The sequence below is a fragment of the Vanacampus margaritifer genome, chromosome 10 (assembly GCF_051991255.1).
Source record: "Vanacampus margaritifer isolate UIUO_Vmar chromosome 10, RoL_Vmar_1.0, whole genome shotgun sequence".
Lineage (NCBI taxonomy): Eukaryota > Metazoa > Chordata > Actinopteri > Syngnathiformes > Syngnathidae > Vanacampus > Vanacampus margaritifer.
This window is the reverse complement of record NC_135441.1, coordinates 9942073-9958490: the sequence shown is the minus strand read 5'-3', so window position 1 is coordinate 9958490 and position 16418 is coordinate 9942073. Positions and strand designations below refer to the sequence as shown.

Below are 16418 nucleotides of genomic sequence, written 5' to 3'. Positions count from 1 at the left end.
ATATAATTTTTTAATTAGCAAATTTGCGAATATGCACTTTTAAATTGTAATATCACCACTAGATACCAGACGAGTTTTGTGCTGTCCTTGAATGGTAATTCTTATGCAAAAGAACCCTTTGCACTGACAAAAAAAATTCACAGTATCCATCCATCCAATTTGTATGTGGTTATTTTGTTGTTTGCTTCAAACCCTTTATTGTTGGGTGAGGATAGTGGATCTTTTAGGCTATATATGCATTGAAAAACGGATTATAAAAAAAATATATGTATTAAGAGCACGTATTTTGTATGTTTGCACATATTTTGTCTAGAACTAAAATAGCTTTTTTTTGGTCATACAGCTGGTTAGGAAGTATGTGGTCCGATGAAGCCCCCGAGTAGCAATGATGAAAAAAGTTGCCAAACTCTGGATTAAAGTATTTTTTTGTTAAATTGGTCCAATTTATTTTGAGGGTAGTTAAGACTTTTATAACCCTGCCGTTATAATTACACCGTGTGCAACGGGGTGGCCGTGGTGTGGGAGTGGGTACAGAGAGGTGACCCTGACTTGAGCCAAAAGTCTTGAAGTGGGGGAACTGGTAAGGGGGGTGGAAGTATGAAAGTCTATGGAGGAATGGGCGGCAGTGGAAGAAGGGATGGTTGGGCCTCATTAGCAGGCAGACTAATTGGGAGGAAAAGGGCCCTCATATGCTCTGTCTGACCTCCCAGCCAGCAGGGGAGAGGGCTCCTGTAGCACTATGTGGATGCGAGGACGTCTGGGGGGCAGTGGGGGGTTATCTGGTCGTTAGATTCCTCAAGTTAAAGAACCATAACTTCACATAACGCCTCCAATCCTCAACCTAGCGTGAAGCCCCCGAGCCACCTGAAAGGATAACATGCGTGTGGCGCTTTGACGAGGGAAATGACTGCGCCTGCATAAATGCCCCCCAGCTCCTCAGAGGTTTACACCAGGTGTCACACTTCATTTAAAAAACCCTCATGGCTTATCACCCGCTCACAAATATAGCAGAATAACAAGCGCTCCTTCCTCCTCCGCTTCCAGGGCAGTCGTACTCCACCCACATAAAACCAAAGAGGGCAAGAGGACGAAGGCCCCGAGGGGGTTTGTTAAATAACGCTTGGTAAATAACATCAAACGGAAGTCTACCGCTTTGACTTGAGAGAGCAAAACGGCTTGGTGGGCAAGTGTACGTTTACAAAACAGCAGGCCCTGTCTGACACCCTTGGTGTCTATTAGTCTGATTATAAGCACGCCCAACAGGACTCTTATGAAACGGCTTTTGCTGTAATTATAACATGTACATGTCACATAATTCAAAAACTAAAAAAGTGCTGCTTTACGTTGAAGCCATCTGGTTTTACATCACAGGCATATGTGAAAAGTATCGGCTATAATTATAGGCGCATGCATACAAAAATGGTACACAGTACACATGTTGAGTGTATGTGTGTGTGTATTCGGCATGAGTTTGCATAAGGTGTCACGCACACACTGGCCAGGCTCTGGTGCCTGTGAGGAAGTGAGATTGTGTGATGGAATTTTTGGCACTCGGGATCTGGTTTATTTTCCACCCTGGATTCCTGTTCTACCTGCAGGATTTTCCCAGGTTCTGGCTTCAATTAGCCTGGGAAGCTGGAAAGAAGGGGGGGGGGGGTCTTGGGCTTTAGAGGGAAGGACGAGGCGGGAGGGGATGAGGGGATGGAGGGAGGGAAGCGCGACAGAACTGGAGTCTGTCACACACAAGTCAGCACAGCTGGAGTGTTGGAAAGCGGGCCAATGGGCCAGCAGATAAAGACCGCTCCAACTTGTAAAACTTTAACACAATTCAAAGACGAGTTAATCTGTTAATGAGAGAGCAATTTGAACAGTTTGTGATGAATTAATTTAATGTTGCCAAAATAGCATCCATACAAAGAGTCCTTTCACAGCCATTGTGTTGTTCATGTATCTCTCTAAAAGAGTGTCACATTGCCAAGTTGAGCTTGTCAGAAGAAGTCCCAAGAGGTCTGACCCTCTAAATTGCAAATTCATCCGACAAATGAGTGGGAAACGCTCTGTAATCAAAGACCAATCACATAATTGCTCTATTTTGCCACTAGCTCAACCATCTCCTGTGAGATTAGTTGTTCGGAGCAGAAACTTGATACTCTGGGAAGTTCAACAGATGTGGAGCAAAACAAAGCTCATCTCTGCAGAACAAGAAGACATCATCAAAATAATATGTTCGCACTTGAAGGGACCTCGTCGCCGCACGGGAGCTGTCGGGGCCATTTTTCACAATAGACACATCACAAGCCGTGCGTCGTGATGCACTGGCACGGTGGCAGCGGAGGAGATGCGTTGCGTTGATGTACACTTGACTGTGTCAGCTCTGACAAACTCCAAGCTGCACAGACAGGACCTCACACAGCGACAAAAATGTGCCACGGCTCCTCAAAGTCTTGCGCCGCTTCAAGAATTTGTGAGGTTAAGACAGAAGATGAAAGCAATTTCTCTCTATCCATTTATTGTTAGCAGATCATGTTAACCTTGGATGCTGCTCACATGTGCTCAGCCATTATGTCCGCAGTATTAAGCGTGAGAAAAGATATACTGTATTAGTATTTCTTTTGGTGTTTTTCCTTCGGGTCCCCATTCCAGATAGCCTGTGTGACTGCAGATACGCAGATCAATGCTGACAATGTGAGAAATGACACATTTCCGCTGCATAGTCGCATTTCTCACGGTTTTTGTCACATGCAGAGCAGAAGGAGAAAAAAAAAAGAGAGGATTCACATTCCAAGTGTAGTCTGACAATATCTATTCAAAATAACAGCATGAGAAACTGTGAAAACCACACCGCTTTGAATGTGTCAGTTGGAATAAGATGTAACAAACAACAACAATTAAAACCCCAGGGCGTTATTATAGTTTGATTAAATTCTTGTAATTTTTGCCAAAATCAGGCATTTCCTTTGAAGTGAGATAACTTAGTCATTTATGAATATTTTTTTCACTTTCAACCGCTCAAAATGTTCAGTGGCATCAGACCTATCTATACATATATAGTTTTTATTTAATTTAATTTTTTTAATGCCCCCTATGGACAATAATAGCGGTATTATGCTAATAGCAAGACTAACTATGCTATATATATATAAAATAAAAGACTAATTTGAATATTTCATATGACATATTTAGAGGCTTGAATAAGTCCATAAGTCATAACAATAGAATTTTTTCTGCATGCCCAGTTTTCACACAATGGCAGTTTTCCGAATAGCACAAAACTCTTGTAATTTTGCCAAAATCCGGCATTTCCTTTGAAGTGGGATAACTTAGTCATTTATGAATATTTTTTTTCCCTTTCAACCACTCAAAATGTTCAGTGGCATCAGACCTATCTACACACATATTTTTATTTTTATTTATTTTTTTAATGCCCCCTATGGACAACAATAGCAGTATTATGCTAATAGCAAGACTAACTATGCTGTATATATATATATAAAATAAAAGAATAATTTATATATTTCATATGACATAGTTAGAGGCTCAAACAAGTCCATAAGGCATAACAATATAATTTTTTTATGCAAGCATTTTGTATTAATTTATTAGCCTTTGGCGCCACCTAGTGGATTTTTGTGTTAACACTCTAAAAACACAAATTCCTCTATTTTCATGTTTATGACTCGTCAAAGAAGCGATTGCATCAGTAATCACGGAAAATGCATTATAACACATCAGGTTTACAGCATATCAAAAACTGTGATTTATAATGGGAGTCAATGAGCCAAAATCGGGCATTATTACAACAACTTTGTGTGAATCTCTCCCTCCTGTTTGGTAATAATTATAAATTACAGCATGGCGCCAATTTGAACTTCTACATTTTTAAACAATCCTGGTAAAATGTCAGGTCCCTAGTGTATTTTTTTCAAATGCTTTTTCTTTGATGAAAAACAGAAAAAAGCCAGAAAATGGACAAATAACGCCCAGGGGTTAAGGAGAATGAGGATGTTGTGTACTGTATTTACTCGTAGGCCTGTGTCCTGTGCACAAACTAACTATCAATTCTGATTACTAGCTAACTACTTATGAGAATTAGCAGGCTAGCTAGCTTGACAAATAAAATAGCCAGCTAGCTCTATAGCTAGCTAGCTAAATAAATTAATACCGGTAGCTAAATAAATAGCTATAGCTAGCTCTTCTTCCTTGCTTTTTTTCTCTTTTCCCCCCTCTTTTTTCCATCTTTGAAGAAAAACAAGCGATCAATCGAACAATCAGTGTCCCAGTCGGCCAGTTCTGACTGAAACTGTTAAACCTCTCATGCACCGATTCATTTGGAATGCAGCGTAAAAACAGCTAATGATTGATTTTGCTGTTTGTGCCAATTCAATTAGGAAAACACGAGACAAATATTTGTGACGTATCTTGAATTTGAAGCACACATTCACACAGAGAAACATGAGACTGAAACTGTGCCATGTGGAATCAACCCGGCACTCTTCTGGTCCATTTCCAGGGATATTTAAACATGCTATCTGTGTTGCTGGCAGCTCCACATACATGCTGCATAAACAGGGGCAGATGAAACTAATTATGTGCGAGTTGCAGCCTTCTTCCTCGACTATCAGATGCTTATTTAGTCCATTTGCTCACAGCCCCACACTATCCAAAGCCAAGTGACGGAGAGGCGGAGATCTTGTAAAACTGCTCTTAACTGAACAAGGCCACTTTCTCCAGTTCCTCCAGAGTATGTTTACAAAACACCGGCTCCGAGCAGCTTGGTTGGTAAAAATATGCTGCATAGTAAATAAACATTTCCCAGGATTATAAAGCATGTTTGCAGTTTTAAATCCTTTCTTGAAAATATCTGTTGGTTGATTGGCAGGCTGTCCTGAGAGTCTCTTGTACTTATTCGATAAAAAGTCCCAATTAAGCCATCAACATGATCCTCCCCCACTGTTTTATGCATTTCATAGATCAAAATGAGTCTGTGAAATAGTTTATGTTTGACAATTATGCCGTTTGTCGATTGTTTGTCATAGGCAATATAAGGCGAAAGGCTGGCAAAACAAGTGGATCCGATTTTGGCGTCTTTGTGATGTAGATTTGCCATTCACTCTTTATTGGTAAGCACTAGGGATGGGAATCTTTGAATGTCTCACGATTTGATTTGATTCCGATTTTTGGGTGTGCGATTCGATTCAGAATCAATTTTCGGTTCAGAACGATTTTTGATTCAAAATGATTTGATTGACAATGATTTTTGCTTTAATTTATAGATGTTCACGGAATTGTAATGATCTACTCCAGTCTGACTCGCTAATGCTAACTAGTGCGCTACTTGCGGCACTTTTACTTACAACTTAACAGTGTATCAGACCGCATGGAACCACACTGCCCCTAAGTGGCCAAATCGGGTACAACATGAACAGCACTCCCGATAAAGGCACACTCAAACAAAGGGAAGGCAGTATAAAATGATTTAAATAAAATCGATTTTGGGACATTTAAAACCGATTCTGAATCGTACTAAATGAGAATGCGATTCTTGTGAGAATCGATTTTTTGGCACACCCCTAGTAAACACCTGAAATTTGCATTAACTGCCAACTTCAGAAAAGTTGAAAAAGAAGTTCAGAACTGCTGTGTTTGCTTAGTTTCCCCGGTTCAGGCAGTGTCTCATGAGCATGAGATAAAATGCCCCCCTAGCTGGCTGATTTTAACAAGATTGTTAGAAAGAGTGTGACAAGTAAGGCACATAGCATACGATGTGTCCTAACTACACTGAAAGACTGTTCTTACAAAACAGTAGTTTGGATATGATAACTGTCCAAATTTCTTGCCAGACTATAAAATTGGATTGCACTAGTCTACTTTGCAAAGAATTCCCGTTATTTCATACGCCGCAGTAAAATGATCATTTGCTGCGTAAATATTTGTCTAGACAGCTGGGTCGTAACTTGTTTTACGGGACATGAAATCTGCAATCAGTCTTTCATCAGACGTTCTTCCAGGATTTTAAACACAAGAAGAGTTCAAGTAGATAGTTAAAGGTGGATGTACGGTAAATATCAGGAATCTATTTACAAAATTAAAGAATGTACAGGCACACACAGTGTGTGCAACATAATGAGCTTTGTCATCTTAGCAAAAGCCAAATGACATCAATACGAAACATGATCCCCATAGCAAATAGTTCTCATGGACTGCGACAGCTCTGCTTGTAATCACATTGTTAAGAAGTATTTGTTCCTGGCAGGGCCTCTTTTAGTTTGTGTTTTTGAGCCCATTATGACATTGTTGCGCAACAACGTAAAAAGATCAATAGAAAACAAACAGCCTGAAATTTCTACAATCTAGAATTGAAAAGGTCATTATTATCTTTTTTTTTTATTTTTTTTTTTTATTATCATTGTACTATTCCATCCATTCATTTCAGCTCCGCCTCTCAGATCAAAAGCACTGCTTCATTCGACATTAACCAAGTTGTTTATGTACAAACACAATTCCCAAAAAGTTGGGACACTATTCAAATTGGGAATAAAAACTGAATGCAATTATGTGGAAGTGCCAAATTTATTCAGAATAGAACATAGAGAACAGGTCAAAACTGAGATTGTTCCAGATTCTAAGAATCTTTGGATGATGTTATGCGCTGTAGATGATGTTTACTTCAACCTTTTTGCAATTTTTCACTGGTAAATACCTTTCTGATATTTCTCCACTATCTTTCTGCGCAACATTGGAGGAATTGGTGAGTCTCTACCCATCTTTGCTTCTGAGAGACACTGCCACGCCAAGAAGCTCTTTTTATACTCCAATTAAGTAGCCAATGGACCTCATTAGCGTTTTTTTTTTTTACAAGTGCAATTGCAATTTCCAGCCTCTTATTGCTACCTGTCACGACTTTTTTTTAAGATTTGTTGGCACCATAAAATTTACAATCAACACATTTTCCCCTTAAAATGATACATTTTCTCAGTTTAAACTTTTTGACCTGTCATCTATGTTCTATTCTGAACCAAATATTGAAATTTGGCACTTCCACATAATTGCATTCAGTTTTTATTCACAATTTGTATAGTGTCCCATTTTTTTTTGCAATTGGGTTTGTACATAAAAAAGCATTATCGTCATCATGATTATAAATTGTAATTCATACGAGTTGTATGGCACATTCATTTTGTCGCATTTAACTCTCACGGTTGAGTGAAAAGAACAAAGTCAAATTGTGTATAAGAAAATGTGTATACTTGCTTGTTGGTTTGTTTTAAGGATGAAAAACAGAAAACTCATCAAATTTGAAGGATAGTTTGTAGTGGCATAAAAGTGCACTTCAATATGTGTGTTGGGGCACTAGCCTGCAATCCGGTCCACATCTAAATGTTTACTTACTGACAAAAAATAAGCCCTGTGTTTACAAAAAAAAAGAACTCTTGCCATAACAGTCAAATTGAGTCACAAATGGGAATGTTAAAAATAAAAAAGACAGAAAGGGAGTGAACAAAACTTCCAACCATGATGGTAAAAGTCTGACTTTCCAGCAGGACTAAGCATGAGGTAATGCTGAAAACGAAAATTACAGTCGGAAACCACAAGCCTCTGTATTTTTTCTTAAGAGTCTCTGCTTGTCAGAGGAGCTGAGAGGGTCGGCAGCTGCTCTTTGGATCTTTCAGGTTGTTTAAAGCCCAGAGAAGCATTGTAATCCACCAAGACAGACCTGCGGCGCTGGCAGTCTCGCACACACGTTTGGGGGGGTTGCGGCGATTCAACATGTTGACAGCTACAAGTTCTACCACCAGGAAGCAGGAAATTTGGCCGGAGTCGTCGCATGATACATCTGCTAACTTTGAGCCTACGTGCGAGCATTTCTGGTTCCTGCCGGCCGCACTCCAAAAGGTAGTTTCCATGCCGATGACAGTATGAAAAATAGGTCTCCGGCCCTGAAAACAGCTGGGGCTTACAGTGCAAATCATTTTTAAACGTCAAAACAATCTCCGTCGCCCTTGCAAGTGACCTACGCTGGCCTCACTGTTGTGAAAAGACCCAAATGTTTTTTTGGCAAGTTTTTGCCATAACACTTATACAATCGACAAATGTTCGCTTGTCCTGCTGACCCTTGTAACACCTGCGTGATGACATTGGCTCACCGGCAAGTAAACACACAGCATTAACAAATTCTCACATGATCTATCAAAAAAAAAAATCAATCATAGAACTCACCTGGTTGATGTGCTTGAGTTTGTCTATCATCTGACTGATGACAGGCTCGAGGGGCTTGTTGCTTCGGGATTCAGAACCTGAGTGTGACCGCTTCAGGCTGGGCCCCGAAAACCTGACAGGGCAACAAAACGATGCATTATGGAATCGAACTCAATCATTTTGAAATCATTGGCATAAGCCACTGACAAACATTTTCAAAACCATGAGATCAATGTTTATTTAAATGTTTTGAGCAGTTCTGTAGAAGAAGACTAATCATCTGTCCAGTGCCTACACTGAATCATTTATCATAAATAAATAAGTAAAGATAACAAATAAAAGAAAAGAAAAAACATAACGAAGATAAAGCTAAAACCTTAATGACAGTATCTGCTAGAACTAGAATAAAAAAGTCTGTTATGAGTATGTGGCATAGTGACCAAAACTATGAGTTTACCGCCACCTTGTGGTGATTGTGTTAATAGCAGCCCTTCGCTCTTGTTTTGTTTTGTGTTGGATGTGGGGCAGAGGTCATACAAATAAACAACTTAACTCGAACCAAGGGGCATTCCCCTGCATTTGTGGGGTCAATTAAACAATAACGTTATTTTAAACAGTCAATTAGCACGTTCTGTACAGTGAAACCTCTAAAGGTGGGTAGCCATCAATTTTGAACATAATAGTAGGTTTAACATTTACTGTTTAACATTCAACATTGTCTCATCCAGTATTTTTTTTAAAAAAATTGATCTTATATTAATGAAAACAATTAAAGCACCATGCTGCTTCCTGAAATGATCTGAAGCGCCACCATGTCCATCTGTAGCCTCTCTGGTAGACATTTATGGTGAGACCCACCTGAAGTCGAACGTCTGTTCATGCCATCAATAAAGAAGATGGCCTGGCAAGCATGAGGTAACGCTCTGTTCCCCTCTCACACATACATATGACACACGCTCACACACACACACACACGCATATACTTCACCTTCAATTTCCATTCATTAGACTTTTTTCTGTGCACTAATTCAGACTTTCCATTAAATTCAGAAGTCGTTTTTCCTAATTATTTATTCTTCTTATTAAGCACGATCTCCATCCCCTTCCGCTGCTAATTATCGCATTAATAATGGAAAGAGATGTGGGATCCATTTAGCATTGGATCAGGGGAGGTGTGGGGTTTGAGGAGGGAGGAGAGAAGAGCTTTGACTGATGGAGCAAAGCTGAGATCATGCTCCTTGTGATAGATGCCTGTAATCTTACCAGCTGTAACATTTTTTTTTTCATTTTCCAACGGTTCTCATGTTAGACTTTGATCAGATCATTTATTAACAAAACTAAACTGACTGTTATGACTGATTCTAAACAGATGTGCAGTCTTTTGCAGAGTACTTGATGGCACACATCCAACCAAGCTGACAGACATGCACAGAGGTCACACTTTTGTTTCCATATAGTAAAAGGGAAAAATATATTTTTTTGTTTGAGTTTTTTTTTTTTGGGGGGGGGGGGGTGATTGTGTTTTCGCCTATTTATTTTATTGTTTTTTTTTTTCTGCTTTCTGTTTATCTGAACAATTACTTCAATGACAATTTCCAAAAAAACTGAAAAAAAAATATTTAGAAAACAGAAATAAAAAACAAACACCCTAAAGCTGTCAGAAAACCAAGAGGTGATATTTTTTCCAAGTGAATGCAATACGCTTCCGTAATTCTTAATTATTACAATTTTTGAAAAATCTGTTTCTGTCTAAGTATAATGTGATTTGGTGTCCCTGCGTCATGTTCATGAATTAAGGTAGTAATGAATGGAACTTAAGTAAATTGCCGCATGTGGCCAGGTATACACGGTTTCAGCTATTTGTCTGCTACCATAGTAACGCAGTTTTCAAACTAAAATAATACATATCCCTCCAAGTACCACCATCATGATCAAGTTTAAAGTACAGTAGCTGCTACTGAGTAGCATAGAAGGCCCAAATATTCAACAAAAACAAGATGTTTATATTGTTTATAGTCTTGTAAACCACTGTAGTACTTGCAGGTTACGTCCAGTTTGAACATTAAAAATGACTTCAATATCATTCAAAACTGTACATAAAAAGTGATTCAATAAAAAGGACAAGAAATTTCAATTAAAAAAAAATGGTACTTAAAATGTAAATACAAATATCAGATGTATTTATTTTAAACTTACAGGTTAAATACAACTGAACTGTACTGAGATGGTGATTATTTCACTAAACACTAGAGGGAGCTCACACTTTGAGAATCACTGCAATAGCAATAAGTGGTAGAAAGAAGAACTGATATTTTTAAGCAAACAAGGAAAGTGAGTAGAAGTCAATATCCATTAGGTATAGCTTCTTATTAATATATTAACGCATTGGCCAGAATATACGGTTTACCTGCGCAATACAATGTTGTCCAATTCAAGATTTACCTCTCACTTGACAGTGAAATAAAGTTAACTGAAAGTATACATTTAAATCAACTTACTCAGCAGGCTGTAGGTCAGTTCCACACTACAAAATGATAATACTAAAAAACAAATACTGTAACACAAATAAACACATTCTTATCAAGTTTATAGTTTTCCATGTTTCCCTCCTTCAGCGCAACTGAATCTAATGATCAGCTCACCAGCAAGCTTTGCAGAAGCCTGATAACGATCCTGATCATGAATCAGGTGTGTTAGTGGGGAGAAACATGGAAAACAGGCTGAATAGTGGCTCTCGAGGACCCAACTTGGCCACCCCTGGTCTACAGCCTGCAGGCCTGAAATAAGCAGTGGTATCTTTGACTTCCTCCGACCAACTCTTTCCACTGATACGGAATGTTTTCGGCTCAACAAAGCATTTCCTCTTGCATCATTTATCCCCTTACACATATGCAGAGGTGGATATCACACACACCACTCCAATCCATCACTTATCAGCATGACGCTGTTTGATGTGCAAAAAAAAAAAAAAAAGTTAGGCCTGTGATCTTAGCTGGAACTGGTATAGTAAATATGCTTGACAAAAGAAGCACTATTTTTAGTTTTAACGCCGCTCTGAAGTAATGCAAACATCCAACGCTTGAGTCTCTCAGGATAAAATCTTTTTTTTTTTTTTTCCTTTTTTTTAATAACCCATGTGAGACAATTTGAAGACGAAGATCCTATCTGAATGGCAATGGAAGATGATCCAGCACGAATCCAAGAGTGAAAATATGCTTAACTGTTTTTTGCGCACACATGCCAAACGAGGTGACACTGAGAATTGCTTGCCGGGAGGTATTGTGATCACTCCATCATTCACTCTCCTCTGCAGCCTCCCTACACGTTCCTATCGCAGTGCTTGGTCCAGCTTGTAATCGTCCCCTCAGGACAAACCTGCCCCTCACCAGCACCGTGTCTCTTCCTCAATTTCTCTACCTTTGAGGCAGACTCTCTCACAGCAGCTGCCTTCTTGAACAAGAGGTCAAATATTCACCCGGAGCACATTTCCTCTCAAACGTGCCAGTGCAAAGGATAAACTCTACAAATAGTTGAGAAATGTACATCAATAAGTACGAGAGCAAAATTGAATATGATGGTGTGAATGGATGGACAGAAAGCAGGAAGTAATCATATTAGTAATGGTGAAGTGGAATATTGTGTGGACCACGTGAGGTCGAACAGGAAATATGGGATGAAAGGGGAAATGATGGAAACGGCAATTAAGTGAACGACAAGACGGTGAAAGCATGCCTGTTATTAATAGTGCTGTAGAGCCAAAGTCAAGATTTACTCTCAAGCAGTGGGAGAAGGGGACGACGGGGCGCTCACATGAAGCTCATCAGCTTGAAGCAACCGCAACCTTCAGATCACCTCAACAGCGCGTCACTGGCAAGAATGATGTTTTACTCCATTTTTGTGTTCGGTGTCATCATTGAGACATTCATTATCGGGCTACTTTTGCTTTACCGCCATTGTGGGTAGCTCAACCACCGTTTCACACTTTGGTTACCGTAAAATCAAAAATGAGTACGCACCTGTGTATAATAAAAAGTCACAATTAAAACCCATTTTATTTCTCTGTGCTTGTACAGTTCCCCAATTTGTTGGTATTCTTTACTATCAGATTACTAGATACTAGAAATGAGAAGAATAGAAAATTGCCATTCATTTCATGCAGTTTTAGGGGAAAATACTATATTTGCATATACATGTCTTTCTTTTAAATTACCTGTCGTTTTTTGGGGGGGAAGTTTTAAGAATCAAAAGTATAATTGGTATCAGTACTTGTTATCAGTATTAGTGACTACTCAAGAGTTGAGTAGTACTGGTATCAGTCTGAAAAGAGTGGTATCCCCCCCATACCCATGTTTAAAGTTTTTCAAAGTATTTTTAAAATCATGCTTTCAAAAATCTTGTTCTTGCGCTGTAAGCTTAAGTTATTTTAGTAAGCTTTTTTTTTTTATTCCTTTACTTTGCTTTTAAATCTCTTTCACTCTTTTAGATGTACTTTTAATTATAGTATGTGAGGCATTTGGAGTGATGTTGCATATGAAATGCGCTATGTATCAGTGATTTCAGTTATTTATCTATTTATGTTTACAACCCCTCGGTACTGCCTGAGTACTGGTAAACATCAAAACAACATGAACATGTTTCCTTTTTTATTAAGCCCCCTGCATAATACCCCACTGGATTTGGAAACTTATTTTATTTTGCTTGCAAAAGAAAAAAAAAGTGTTATTAATATTCACAGGATTTTACAGTATTTAGTAGGGATGTTTGATACCACTTTTTTTCAATTCTTCAGTAGTCACCAATACCAATACCAACTACGGATGCTATCAGTACTTTTGATACATAAAGTTTCCCCCCAAAAATACTATGACAGGTTATTTTAAAGAAAGACCTACTGTATATATCCCAACATAACATGTTTCCTTATATTGCATGAAATTAACTTATTCACTGCCATTGACGGCTATAGACGTCAAAAATTCATTTGAACTATTTCTATTAGTTTAAAATTTTCCCCACTTTTGTTAACAAGCGTATGAAAACCTAGAATTTTTTTTATTGTATTAGAACAGATATAAAATTTATTAACTAGTGAAATCATGTGATTAATTACGATTAAAAATCGTAATCGCCTGACGTCCTAATTTTTAAAAAAAAATTTATATATATATATATATATATATATATATATATATATAATTAAAAATTGGAAAAAATAATAACAAGTATTAATTTTTTTATTTAAAAAAGAGATGATTATTAAAAATTAGGGGTGTCAGGTGATTAAAACTTTTAATCCTAATTAATCGCATGACTTCACTAGATAACTCACGATTAATCACAAATTTTATATCTGTTCTAAATGTACCAGAATTTTTTTTTCTGGGTTTTCATACTCTTGTTAACAAAAGTGTAAAAAAAAAATTAAACTAATAGAAATAGTTCAAATGAATTTATGACGTCTATAGCCGTCAATGGCAGTGAATGAGTTAATGGCAATTTTCTATTCCTCTCATTTCTTATTTGTCCCCGATCATAAAACGGCCACAAGAGGGCAGAGTACAGATACTTTGAAATAAGTATTGGCCTGATATGATACCTGGTATCGGTTCCCATCCCTAGTATTTAATTTTTGGGTCAATATAGAGGGAGAGCAGTTGCGTGTGGGAAGATAATAATTTGCCCATAAAATGTAGTTTACTCCTGGACAATTTGTCTCCGTCCCACATGTTTGAAATGTTGGCTTCACCGCTGGGTGTGCATGTCTCTCGGTCAAAATTGCTAAGACTACAGTTCACCCTAATGAGGAGAAGCATCACAGAAGTCTAGAAAATGTCTTTGTGGTCTTGCGCTGTCCCATTCAAGAAGATAAACCTTACCTGTCTGTCATTTCTTGCCCATTCCAACAGAGAGAGTGGTTTGCTGGAGCGGGCTCTCGGCTGCACAGAGACTCCCCGAGACCACTGTAGAAGGAGCTGAATTCCCTCAGATTAGAAATGAACTCCCTGAAGAAGGTGAAGCGAGAAATTGTCCATCACATGACTGCAACCGAAAGCTAGCCAATGAGATCAGTCCCACGGGAGAGAGTAAGTAGCAATGTCTCTTCTCCTAATTGGCGTTAATTTAGGTACTGTGTTGCCAGTGGGCCCGAGGGGCATTGTTACAAAGTGCACTCGGGCCTGTTACTACATCACTGATGTGGGCAAAAGAAACTGGATGAAACCAGCACTGTGTGGTTTCGGCGCACAAACAAACTTTTCATCGGCAGATGGCTGTGGACTTACACAAAGGAGAAGCTCGTGGTTTGCTCACCTGCGGAGCCCCCCTAAGGTCTCATCAGGGTCTGCGGGTGATGGCTGAGCGTTGCGGGCCACAGGAGAAGGAGGGGATACGACTGAGCGGGTGGACCGCTGTTGAGATTGTCCACACATCCCGCTCACCTGCGGAAGAGAGGGAGAAATAAGACTCCGGCGTGTTTATTGCCACTCTATATAGCAACGGCGCCACCACAGGTGCTGTCAGCACTCGTTCTGCTGAGCTCCTCTGCAAATTGTCATCTCTTTAGGTGTGTTTATTTTGAGAAGGGGAAAAAAGTGGGGATTTGCATAACAAACACGTCATTGTATCATCCGCCAGCCATTCATGCCTCATTCCACTTTGTCATCCCAACGCTCCAAAATGTGAGGCGATAAAATGAGGCCTCTCGTCTGCCGCGCTCCCTAAACAAATGCCATTGTGTTTTCGCATGGGATGTAGGTAACAATAATAAATAAGGAGTCCTTCTCTGTCTCCCAGAGATAATGGACTTGGCGCACGCTTTGCAGGTGCTATAAACATGCAAATTGTTGTTAATGTTTAGCTGCTGGTTTAAAGATTTGCCGGTGGTTTAATTTCCCCAGGGGATAGCGGCCTGAGCTTAATTTTGCCATCTAGCGCTAACAGCTAATTGTGTCTCGCTCTCCTTAAACTGAAGAGACGGGTGCTGCAGCAGCACATTACTGACGGAGACTGATGGATCAGTCAGCGCTGGACATCTATATTCATAATATGGTGGCACAATCAAATTCCCCTTTGTGGGTACAAATGCAAGTAGTAACTTCTACAAAAAAAAATGCACACACATTCACAAATATGCACCTGCTGCCATCTACATCTACAAAATGTGACCCCCCAACATGAGGATTGTGTTAAATTCATTCGGAAGAAGGTGTAATCTGTCCAAAATGGTTTCTTTTCTTATACGTCTTATTTCGTCTCGACCGTTAACTGGTTTCAACTGGCAAGGGTGCAAGGGTGCAGATAGTTAGAAAGATGTGGAGCCAGGGGGAAAAAAAAGGTCACACCGACACAAAGTCACCTATCTAATTATTTGGACCAAAGAGGCTTAATCTAACTGTCGTGGCTAAGGTCATTTTAAGGTTACTGAGGGTGCAATAGACAGTTGAAGTGTTTGACGCGCTTTGGCGGAATAACAAGTCTGTTGCCTTTAAGATTTTTTTTTTAATAATAATAACTTCAAGTGCTACAAAATACAATCAAATCTTTCCAATAATAAGCACAACGTGCCCAACTCCTAGTGGTCTAAAAACGATATTGCTCCAAGTCTTATCACGCACCTGCAACTGATGAGCACCTGCTGTCTTAAATAGGCTTGTGTAGGAAACAAGAAACTATAAAAACAAGAAACTATACAGAAACTTGGTGACCCACGTGCTACAACAAAATGGCTCCTACACCAACAATCCACCTGTTTGAGTGGCCTGAAATCCGGGTCACGGCACCAAATTCAAGAGTTATGGCGGAACTTTCACCCGGTCCTTTTATTTTCAATGCTAGCAACATTATGCTAACAGTAACTAGCAAAAGACTTTAAGTGGTCCCTCACTATTTCGTGGTTCAGTTATTGCGGATTCACTCTATTGCCAATTTTTATTTGGGTTCATTTATGCTGCTATCTTTGTCTTTTTTGTAATATTTGAGTAAATAAAACAGCTCTGTCTTACATTCAACACAATCTATTACAATGTTAAATAAAATATAGAATATTTGTTAAAGTAAGAAACGTGCACCATGATAAATTTTTTTGACATTTTTCTTCTTTTAAGTATTCTTAGCAAATCAGTGTCCTATCATTGGTAAGCTATTTTTAGACCAGAAGCTCATTAAGATGACAGACAGTATTAGAGACCTCTACTTGGAATTTCACATATCGCGGGTGGGCGTGG

At 39.0% G+C, this 16418-nt stretch overlaps 1 protein-coding gene across 1 annotated transcript in view; it reads right to left on the bottom strand.

The window, feature by feature from the left end:
* Positions 1-16418, bottom strand: part of gpc3 (glypican 3) — a 126023-nt gene that overhangs the window by 33188 nt on the left and 76417 nt on the right. The window contains exons 4-6 of the mRNA XM_077577039.1: positions 14506-14633; positions 14073-14198; positions 8218-8329 (exon numbers count right to left, since the gene is read on the bottom strand). Coding sequence (XP_077433165.1) covers positions 8218-8329; positions 14073-14198; positions 14506-14633 — 366 coding nt within the window. The remainder of the gene's footprint in view (positions 1-8217; positions 8330-14072; positions 14199-14505; positions 14634-16418) is intronic.